This window comes from Littorina saxatilis, linkage group LG3 (assembly GCF_037325665.1).
Source record: "Littorina saxatilis isolate snail1 linkage group LG3, US_GU_Lsax_2.0, whole genome shotgun sequence".
NCBI lineage: Eukaryota > Metazoa > Mollusca > Gastropoda > Littorinimorpha > Littorinidae > Littorina > Littorina saxatilis.
Window position 1 is genome coordinate 41,572,359 of NC_090247.1, and position 11,161 is coordinate 41,583,519.

Consider the following 11,161-nt stretch of genomic DNA (forward strand, 5'->3'; position numbering starts at 1 on the left):
CGTACAGAGTAAGAGTTGACCGAGAAATAAACACAACTTTATCTGGATTTCTTAGCACACTCAGATGGGTTCTCGGAGCTGACGGTCTAAGGGAGAGAATTCTTGAAGAAAACTTCGAGTAATGTCCCTTGCAAAACTTCACGCGAACTTGCCAACATGTAAACAATTTCTCGCTCGCGACTTTTATCGGCAGTTGTAACAGTTGTGTTGTGTTTTGCACATACAATTCCTAATAATTGTTTCTAGAACATTTGCTGGACAGTTTTGGTTTATCATGGTAAGGCTGTTTTTACTTATCTGTACGTTTAGCCGTCTAAAAGTTGTAAGAAATCGACACGTTTGATCACGTCTTTAGACTTTAGTTTTTGAAGAGGTGACTATCACATTCTCTCAACGATGTGCAAGTAATATATTACAGTATTTAGCGTGTTGATATCTTTCAGGGGAATGGTGCAGGATCTGCTAAGGCTAATGCCGTACCCTCGGGTGATGCAAACGCGTTAACGTCAAACACACCTTGTAAGTTGACTGATAATGGACTCCCTCTCTCGATCTCCCTCTCTCGATCTCCCCTCCCTCAGTAGCTGTGTGTGTGTGTGTGTGTGTACGAATTCTTGTTTACTTTGTCTCTGTCTCTCTCAGTCTCTGTATTTGTGTGTGTGCGTGCGTGTGTGTGTGCGTGTGTGTCCTTATGTGTGTGCGTGAATACAAACATTAGAAATCGCTACATGTCTAAGGGCGAAAATCCTTGAACAAAACTTTGACTGAGAAAGACTGTCGCTGTACTTTTAAATATAAAACCCGAATATCCATGCAGAAATTCACCAAAGACAAGTACAGTGGAGTCCGGGTACAACGAATCTCAAGGGAGATACATTTTAGTTCGTTATATCAGTAATTCGCTGTAGAGTTTTCAACCCTAAATGGCCTCAAGACAAGTTTTCCCAATCACCTTCAAATGATCGTCCCATCGATCTTTCCTTGGAGAGTACAATCTCTGCATGTTTTCAACAGCTTCATAATATAATCCATAGAGAGAGGCAAACTAACAGCGGGAGGTGCATGAAAAGCGTCAGTTTTCACGATAAAACTTTGACTCGCTCACTGATTCACGGGACATAACTGCACTCCGGACTGTCCACGGCGTTGAGCAATTTAGGAGACTTCACTGCCTGATGAGAGTATTGATTCAAACGAACGCGTGGTTCTATATCGCGTCACTCGGTCACGGATCGGAGAAAACAAAAAAACAGTTCCAGATTTCGAAACCATGTTCGTCAGCCATTGTTTTTAGCAAGACAGACCACATGTGCACGAGCTTCGCTGACGTACATCGCAAAATGTCATGACGTCACCACAACTTTCGGTTTTGGTTCGATCTGTTCCGTGCACCTCCCGCTGTTAGTGTGTTCAGAGTTCGTTCATCACGCGATGTGCACTTGTGTTTGTGTATTTTTGTGTATTTTTGTCTTTGGAGACAATTATTGACATCAGTTCGTAGTAGCCTTGTGACTTTTAGAGACAAAACGGCTCTGGGGCGATGAAAACGTGTTTGTTAAAAGAGGGGTTCGTTATGCAAATGAGTTCAAAAGGTTCGATGTAGCCGGAAAGTAACAAGTAAGAAATAGAAGGCTGTCTGCCGGGAAATCAATGGCAGTTTGTTAAAAGAGGGATTTCGTTATACCCAGGTTCGTTATAGCTGGACTCCACATATTAAATTGTACATATTATGCGAAAAATTTCTTGTAGTATGCCATGCCTGCTATAGTCTGCTTCATGAGGTAAAATCAGTGTTACCGGTGTCTGTGTGTGCACTGAGTTTAATGAGTAAGCAATGTGATTTGAAATATCTAGAAAAACACGCATGCATTCTCTTATTGACAAGAGATTGATTCAATGTATTGCAATGTTGTGTCTTACAAGTCAACCAGAAGGAGATTCAGGTCCTGATGAAACGCTACTCAGCCTACGACAGCTCATACAAAGGAGAGGAAGGCATCACACTAGCAGACTGTCTGACCATGTCCGAGTTCACGGGGAACAAGTTCGCTGCCAGCATCCTTGAAGCTCACCTGGATGAAGGAACGCAGCGCATTCACCCCAAGACTTTCTTCAGTGTGCTGTCTCTCCTCAGTTCAAAAACTCCAGCGGAAGTAAAGAAAAATTGTAAGTTTCAGGAGAATTATCAACTAATGTGGGAGTGTTCGGAGAGAGAGAGAGAGAGAGAGAGAGAGAGAGAGAGAGAGAGAGAGAGAGAGAGAGAGAGAGAGAGAGAGAGAGAGAGAGAGAGAGAGAGAGAGAGAGAGAGAGAGAGAGAGAGAGAGAGCTTGCGCTCTCAAGCATTTACATCTGTGTTGAGACACATCAGCATCTGTATATTTTACCAATATGTTACATTTACTTACAATTTTACACAAATAAGTCTGTTCTTTTTGTATTTCAGATCTGTTCCAACTTGTAGACGTGTATGAAATGGGGCTTCTTACTCATGATGAGATGTTTCGCGTGTACAAGCTGTTGTTTGGCAGTGCTATTACTGATGATCACATACTGGATCTCACGTACCGAGCCTTACAGCATCCTGACCTCAACAGGCCTGGAGAGATCAGTCAAGATGAGTTCTTCAGGGTGTGTACTGTGTGTATCATGGTGTATGCCTGCATCAGAGGGAGGGGGAGAGAGAGAGAGATAAACAGAGAAAGAGAAATAAATAGAGAGACTCAGAGAGAGAGAGAGGGAGAGAGTAGAGTCTGTTTGTGTGCATGCATGCTTTTGTGTGTCTATGTGTGTATGCTTGCATACTTATGCATGTGTGCGCACATGCATGCTTGCATAATGTAGGTCTGCCTGTATGTATGTATATATATATATATATATGTGTGTGTGTGTGTGTGTGCGTGTGTGTGTGCGTGCGTGTATGTGTGCGTGTGTTTTATTTGTGCTATGTATTATGTATTTTAATGATTCAAATGAGTTAAATTAGCTTCTTTCAGTTAAAAACATATTTTTCCTGTGAAGATACTTTCACTTGTCACTTGATCAAGTTTTTTTCTCTGTGCAGATGGTACCAGACAATGAAATAACAGCAAGACTGACTGTGGACTTTTTACTAGGAAAAACTTGACCCTGATCCTGATTTGGGGGTGAAAGGGAGGGAGGGTACCCGCGCGTGCGTGTGTGTGTGTGTGTGTGTGTAAGAGAGAGAGAGAGAGAGAGAGAGAGAGAGAGAGAGAGAGAGAGAGAGAGAGAGAGAGAGAGAGAGAGAGAGAGAGAGAGAGAGAGAGAGAGAGAGAGAGAGAGAGAGAGAGAGAGAGAGAGAGAGAGAGAGAGAGAGTTGTCAATACCTATGCTTCTTTCTTATACCATGCTAGCTTAACAACATGAAATGAAACAAAGACTGACAAGTATTAACATAATGTTCACTATAAAATTGCTTGCTTTCATGACTGTTTAATTCATTACCACAGGAAAACAATATCAGACAGTAATTTATTTTTTTCATGTATCATGTCTTCCAACCCATACAAATAAAATTTGGAACTACGTTACACTTTGTATGAATCTATTTTGCCTGTCACACTGTGCTTGGTTTTTAGTACACCTTTCTGTTACCCATGCTAAGAGTAGCTGAAAGGGAAAACAAAACAGCATTCTACTTAAACTATGTGAGGCACTCATTTTTATTAGAAAAAACCCGATCAATAAGTTAGTATTAAATCTTGTACTTATTTTGCAGGTACATAAATACTCGCAAATATCAGCACCACAAGCACACAAAAGTAGTAACAAGTCGCGTAAGGCGAAAATACAACATTTAGTCAAGTAGCTGTCGAACTCACAGAATGAAACTAAACGCAATGCAACGCAGCAAGACCGTATACTCGTAACATCGTCAGTCCACCGCTCACGACAAAGGCAGTGAAATTGACAAGAAGAGCGGGGTATTCGTTGCGCTGAGAACGATAGCACGCTTTTCTGTACCTCTCTTCGTTTTAACTTTCTGAGCGTGTTTTTAATCCAAACATATCATATCTATATGTTTTTGGAATCAGGAACCGACAAGGAATAAGATGAAAGTGTTTTTAAATTGATTTCGACAATTTAATTTTGATAATAATTTTTATATATTTAATTTTCAGAGCTTGTTTTTAATCCAAATATAACATATTTATATGTTTTTGGAATCAGCAAATGATGGAGAATAAGATGAACGTAAATTTGGATCGTTTTATAAAAGAAATATTTTTTTTACAATTTTCAGATTTGTAATGACCAAAGTCATTAATTAATTTTTAAGCCACCACGCTGAAATGCAATACCGAAGTCCGGGCTTCGTCGAACAATACTTGACCAAAATTTCAACCAATTTGGTTGAAAATGAGGGCGTGACAGTGCCGCCTCAACTTTCACGAAAAGCCGGATATGACGTCATCAGACATTTATCAAAAAAATGAAAAAAAGGTATGGGGATATCATACCCAGGAACTTTCATGTCAAATTTCATAAAGATCGGTCCAGTAGTTTGGTCTGAATCGCTCTACACGCACGCACACACACACACACACACACACATACACCAGGACCCTCGTCTCGATTCCCCCCTCGATGTTAAAACATTTAGTCATAACTTAACTAAATGTAAAAACAGGACGGCTTGCGGCGATGGAGGGGAGAGAATAAGCACATTTACAACCCTGTTCTAAGCTCTCCTTTTTGGATGAATTATTTCCCTTGCAGTGTGCTTTCTGTCGCTAGTTCTGTGGACTTTTCTTCTGCTAATCACTACTACCAAATGCAATTGTGTGGAATCAAAGACAGCCTCGCCAGTCATATAACATATGATCTATAAACACAATATGATATGTAGATTTTAATGAAGATGAAGACTTCTGTCAGTTGCAGTTGTGTGATAATCACATCTTCTCTTTGTCATTTCTTTGAAGATGTATACGTTCTTCGGTGTAGTAAACAGAAGTGATATTTTTTTCTGTTTAAAACATTGGAGAATGTTTAACTGCTCCAACATAACGTTGGCGATTTCTTGACTTAGGATCTGTCTTGGATGCAAATGGGCTGTTTTGCAAAAGAAAGTAAACAATTTGTCAACGGAAGGTTGCTGCCGGTGTGTGTATGTGTGTGTGTCACTGTGTGTGTGTGTGTGGTTGTGTGTGTGTGTGTGTGTGTGTGTGTGTGTGTGTGAGAGAGAGAGAGAGAGAGAGAGAGAGAGAGAGAGAGAGAGAGACCACCCAGTCCCCTTCATACAAAACAAATAAATAAAAGCAAACAAACAACCAACGGGAAAAAAAAGAGACGAAAAGAACAAGATAAATACAATATCAAAGCATAAAACACGGCTCACAGGAATGCAAGCATGTATGCACGCACGAGAATCGCCGACAATAGACTTATCTTGTCAACAACTTGAAAGCAAACCCTACTGTCATTCTCCATGGTTGTTCGTATTCAGCTGTCCCAACAAAAGAGTCTTTATTGTGTGAACATATTCCTGATACTTTCTCCCGAGCGAAGTCAGAACCGTCGAAAGCTGCGAAGGAAGGGAGATAAGAACTTTCAAATTTAGAAATCGCAAGGAAGGATGGGGACTACGGTTTTGACTTTAGTCCTTCTTCTTCTTCTTCTTCTTCTTCTTCTTTGTTCATGGGCTGAAACTCCCACGTTCACTCATATTTTTGCAAGAGTGGGTTTTTACGTGTAGGACCGATTTTTACCCCGCCATTCAGGCATCCGTACGCCGCTTTCGGGGGAGACTTTTGTCCGAATAGGCCTTACAGATCCAGTCACGTTTTTGTGAAGTCATCACAGCAAGATGTTGCTATCCATTGCAGCTGCATCGACCGCGACTCCGCGGCCTCACGAGGTTGGAAGATCTCTTCCCAAGCAAAGCGTTCTCTTGCAAAGGAATATTATATTGCCGCACTCTATTTAACTTTTTTTTTATTGCAGTACAGTGGGACCGCTTTCTCAGATTTTCTGTCCATCCCTCTAAACATTTACATCTATTTTAAGACTCCCTCCATTTTACGACCTGGCTTTTTTTTCTCTCAGATTTGTTTGAAAGATGGGTTTCACTCTACATGACAGCGAAGACACTCTTGCATGGACTTTATGATGATGCTCCATCGGGGACACTGAAAAGAAATTTGCTGCGGAGGTATCCGGTGATGTTGAGACGTGCCTCGATCCTGCTCTTGCGTGTTGGTGCAAGATTCCGTCATGTTGCTTCTCCAAGCTTCCAGAATGTTCCGGCTTCTGAGCATGCCGTCTGCTCGTGTACTGCGCTGTTCCCTCCCCTTAATTGGATTGCTGGAAGTAGTCCGCCTATTCCAGTTCTTCTGTGCTTGCTGTCTTTGTTCTCGTGAGGTTGGTGTGAGTATTGGTTTTCTGTGATTAATTAAAACTGTGATGACTGATGAGATGGCCATATGAACCTTGGTAAAGTTGCGTGCAAGAAGTATGGAAACAGAACTGTCGTTGGAACGATTTCATTCACTCTTGTCTCAGTAGTAACAGCCGGCTGCACTGCATAACAGCACCAAGAAAACATAGACACCGAGTGAAAAGAAAACAAATGTAATAATAATTAGCGCTATCCGTTAAAGAGGAATATGCTTGAAAACAAAATTATTGACAGTCAATGAAAGGCAATAATGAGTTAAAAAAAACACACATTTGAAATAACCACACTGCTTATGACACATGTGTAGCCTATCATGAACCCCGAGCGCCTCATTTAATGGATTCCTGTTGCATGTGGTTGACTTTGCTCGTTGAAATTGTATATGTATTATGACACGTACACCGCTGCAAAGACTTAAAAAAAAACAAAAAACATTGAAGCACATATAAAATGCTCAGTTGCATGCAGCGCCGGTAGCCAGTGGCGACTGGCTGATGCTTTTTAAAACTTAGTATTCTTCGAACCGCTATTTGCAATCTTCTCGAAAACTCAAATAACATTCGGCTTTGGGTTCTAAAAAAAGTAAAATACAGCAAGAAACGGTGAATTTAGGAACAACTAGACAATATGATATTCTGGACACTGGAGAGCTGCGTCCAGATGCATGGGATGATTTGTAGAGGTTACATGCCGAGTCTCAGTGATGATTAAAAATAATGGTCGAAGTTGGCGGATCATGAAAAATGCGAGCTTCAGCGAGCTTTTTCATGACCGCGAACTGAGACCATTATTTTTAATAATCACTGAGACGAGGTGTGTAACCTCTTTATTCCTCCTTTCTTCAGTTATTCAAAGAAAACAGGAGTTTTTGTGCGAAAGTTTGATCGAATCCGAATCACTCAACCAGTCAACCTGCGCAGGCGATCGATTAATGCGCGGTTGTATAGTTCCGTGCAAATCATTCCATTCTGTTAACACTTCTTGTCAGTTTCCCTGTTTTAGACTAAAATCAAGTACACAGATATGCTGTTATTCTGCTGTGGCGGTAAAGGCAGATATTGTGTGTTCTGTTTATGTTTTAGTATCGTGTTAGGATAATGTTCTTTCGTCAAATGGGACTAGCAGACGAACTTTTGCACCCGTGTTCGAACGTTAATTACTGTATGAAGTTCAGTTTTCTGGGGAAAATAGTGTATGAAACCGCTTTATGTTGTTTAAATTGATGAGATGTGTGCATTTTGTTGCGTGTGATCTTTTTATAAAATGAAATATTGTTGAAAACTGACCGTCGGATTGCAGTCAGTGTTGTCGAAGAAACTGCGTTAAAAGAAGGGGAACTACTCTTGTCGGCAAGAGTATGAGTTACTTGCCTTGGGAATTTGCTTGTGATGAACGGTGTGTGCACGGCAGATCTAGATTCAGAAAACAACCTAACTCATGGATTTTATATGGAGATTCATGTGTTCAGGCCTGTAGTTGTTAATTTAAATGCGGTATGTTTGTATTGTTTGCTCCAGAGATGTATATTTCGTACGTATAGAGCGTTCGGAACTTTTCAGTCGCAAAAGTAGTACCAAAACAGAACAGCTTCTCAACCCATTGCGCTATCGAGGATTCAGGCTGTTGCTGGCTCGTTATTTGTTTGGTTGCTGGGTCATTATGTAGAGGTTACATGCCGAGTCTCAGTGATTATTAAAAATAATGGTCGAAGTTGGCGGATCATGAAAAATGCGAGCTTCAGCGAGCTTTTTCATGACCGCGAACTGAGACCATTATTTTTAATAATCACTGAGACGAGGTGTGTAACCTCTTTATTCCTCCTTTCTTCAGTTATTCAAAGAAAACAGGAGTTTTTGTGCGAAAGTTTGATCGAATCCGAATCACTCAACCAGTCAACCTGCGCAGGCGATCGATTAATGCGCGGTTGTATAGTTCCGTGCAAATCATTCCATTCTGTTAACACTTCTTGTCAGTTTCCCTGTTTTAGACTAAAATCAAGTACACAGATATGCTGTTATTCTGCTGTGGCGGTAAAGGCAGATATTGTGTGTTCTGTTTATGTTTTAGTATAGTTTAGGATAATGTTCTTTCGTCAAATGGGACTAGCAGACGAACTTTTGCACCCGTGTTCCAACGTTAATTACTGTATGAAGTTCATTGTTTTGGGGAAAATAGTGTATGAAACCGCTTTATGTTGTTTAAATTGATGAGATGTGTGCATTTGGTTGCGTGTGATCTGTTTATAAAATGAAATATTGTTGAAAACTGACCGTCGGATTGCAATCAGTGTTGTCGAAGAAACTGCGTTAAAAGAAGGGGAACTACTCTTGTCGGCAAGAGTATGAGTTACTTGCCTTGGGAATTTGCTTGTGATGAACGGTGTGTGCACGGCAGATCTAGATTCAGAAAACAACCTAACTCATGGATTTTATATGGAGATTCATGTGTTCAGGCCTGTAGTTGTTAATTTAAATGCAGTATGTGTGTATTGTTTGCTCCAGAGATGTATATTTCGTACGTATAGAGCGTTCGGAACTTTTCAGTCGCAAAAGTAGTACCAAAACAGAACAGCTTCTCAACCCATTGCACTATCGAGGATTCAGGCTGTTGCTGGCTCGTTATTTGTTTGGTTGCTGGGTCATTATCGAAAAATAACTAGCTCTACAAGTTTACAGAGGTAAAGAAGCAGAGGGGGGAATAACGAAAAATAACTAGCTCTACAAGTTTACAGAGGTAAAGAAGCAGAGGGGGGAATAAATTTAAATATGATGCTTCTGAGACATGTTTGAATGAGCTATATGAGAGGTGTCTGAATTTAGATAAAATGGATAATCTTTATTTTTGTTTTCAGGTTTGGGGTTCACACATTGCTAGGTCCAATCAAAAACACGCGGCTATTGTTTCAGCAGCCTGTTACAGGACGATGGTTGAAGCGTTCTCATTGTAACGCCGCCCTCTGACCATTTTGTCGTTTCTGGGTCTAACAAAAACAACCCACCATCCTTCGCTGCGTGTCCCGGAAGGTCCGGAACCACCTTCGTCACAATCCCGGCGTCCTCTTCGACGAAATAATCCCTGCTCTGCAAATTGTGACCACACTGATCTGCGGGGGGAATTATGACGTTCTTCCGTAATTTGACCTGGAAATTGTTTGCAAATCGTCAGAGCTGTGGACTTGTTAGTGCGGGGAATCTGTCTTGTGTGAGAAGTTTTTGGAGCAAGAGAATCAAGGGTTGGAGATTCCTGGGCTTTCCGACGACGGCTAAGGATCTGCCAACACAAATTCCTGTTTCGGCGCAAAGCTGGCGTGCTCTTTCACGCTAGCTTCTTTATAGGTGTTCTCAGTGTTCTAAGTTTTGTGATTTTAAATATTATTTGGCGTTAGATATTGTATAACGGCCGGATTCTATAGCTTTTGTCTGGAGGCACAGAAAGAGCATTTGACAACAGATTTTATATTCCCTTGTTCTAGTTGCTGTCAGTGAAAAGAACCGTATATACATAGACATAAAGGTCGCGATCGAGAAAAATAATACAACAGAATAGTTGAATAAGAACCCCACTTACTGTTGTTTAATAATCAAAGAGCAAATTTCCATTTGTTATTGTACCCCGCTCTAACGAACCATCCATTTGTTGTTTGATCGAGCAAAGTAATCAAGTAATCAAGAAGACTTCAGCCACTAATGAAACAAGAGCAAGGGTTACTCGCGCTTGATCAAGATCGATCTGAACGCCGATTGTCGAAGCGGGTGCGCGCTGTTGTTGTCTTTAGCGGGCGACCAAGGCGTCTTGCCTTACCTGCATCATTTGCATAAGTGATTGAGGCGGGTGTGGAGGGCGGAGGCAAGAGGGAAGGAGTTTCCTCGGCTCGTGACTTGCTGACCGTGCCCACAACCAGTCTTCCGACACATAGTTCTTCTGACTGATGGATCGTTGGTTGGATGTTTAAATTCTGCGTCCTTCTTTTCCCAGTGATTTAAGACAGATGTGTTATTCAATGTTAATCAAAGTCCATGACATGAAACAATTGACAGTATGCAACTAGGACACGAACTCAAGCAAAAGAAAGATGTGTCTGTTACACTGACGCTGAAATGTCGAAGACTGACTTTCGACAGCATAAAGCCAGTCACCATTCTACATGAACAACGGAGGGCTGAAAAGGCTCATGCTTTTCCGACATCGTTGATACGAAGTCACCCGGATTTGTCAAGAAAAGGTAGCGGTGAGATAAGCTAGCCAAGTAAAGCTCGTCTAGAACGAATCCTCGAATCCTTGCACTCACTTGGAATCAGTCGAAGTCCATGTATGACCTACGAATGGACTGCCTATAATTGCTGCAATGCATGCGTCGTTAAAGTCTTGAAAGTTGCTAATCGCGTCGCAGGCCATTTGACATATTTTGTTTAAAAAAGCAGAATCGGCGTGTCTTCAGTTCCTGAACTAGGCCCGTGAGGTGACTAAAATCTTCTGATTAAGCTTCTTATATAGGTAACAGGTTTTTATTCAATCTCGGAGCGTCCTGGGGCATGTGGAAAAAAGTTATAAACTTCAACATAAAACAATTTCTTCAAAACCAATCTAAAATCACAACATTAACTGACTCATAAACAATCCAGAAAAGGAATCTGACCTGGCGACCACCTCTTAAAAACGAATTCTTGTCCATTACGACCACCTCAAAGGATCCTCGACAAGTTGTTTTCGTATATATGTTACAGTAAATTCATCAAACCAGTA

At 41.1% G+C, this 11,161-nt stretch overlaps 1 protein-coding gene across 2 annotated transcripts; it reads left to right on the forward strand.

Annotated features, from left to right (window-relative positions):
- The first annotated feature begins 118 nt into the window (after nt 1–118).
- On the forward strand, nt 119–5,115 carry LOC138962398 (uncharacterized). Of its 2 annotated transcripts, XM_070334201.1 has the most exons (5): nt 119–277; nt 444–519; nt 1,924–2,166; nt 2,444–2,628; nt 3,062–5,115. In XM_070334201.1, the coding sequence occupies exons 1-5, from the start codon at nt 275–277 to the stop codon at nt 3,122–3,124; spliced, it is 570 nt and encodes a 189-aa protein (XP_070190302.1). In that variant the 5' UTR covers nt 119–274; the 3' UTR covers nt 3,125–5,115. The 2 variants fall into 2 exon arrangements, with proteins under 2 accessions (XP_070190302.1, XP_070190304.1); XM_070334203.1 differs by lacking the exons at nt 119–277; nt 444–519 and adding an exon at nt 810–1,443.
- The last annotated feature ends 6,046 nt before the right edge of the window (nt 5,116–11,161 follow it).

Bases quoted from the DNA above. Each gene is read 5' to 3' on its own strand.
- LOC138962398 (XM_070334201.1), top strand. The intron at 2,167-2,443 runs GTAAGTTTCAGG...TTTGTATTTCAG, and splicing joins AGCGGAAGTAAAGAAAAATT to ATCTGTTCCAACTTGTAGAC. The intron at 2,629-3,061 runs GTGTGTACTGTG...TTCTCTGTGCAG, and splicing joins GTCAAGATGAGTTCTTCAGG to ATGGTACCAGACAATGAAAT.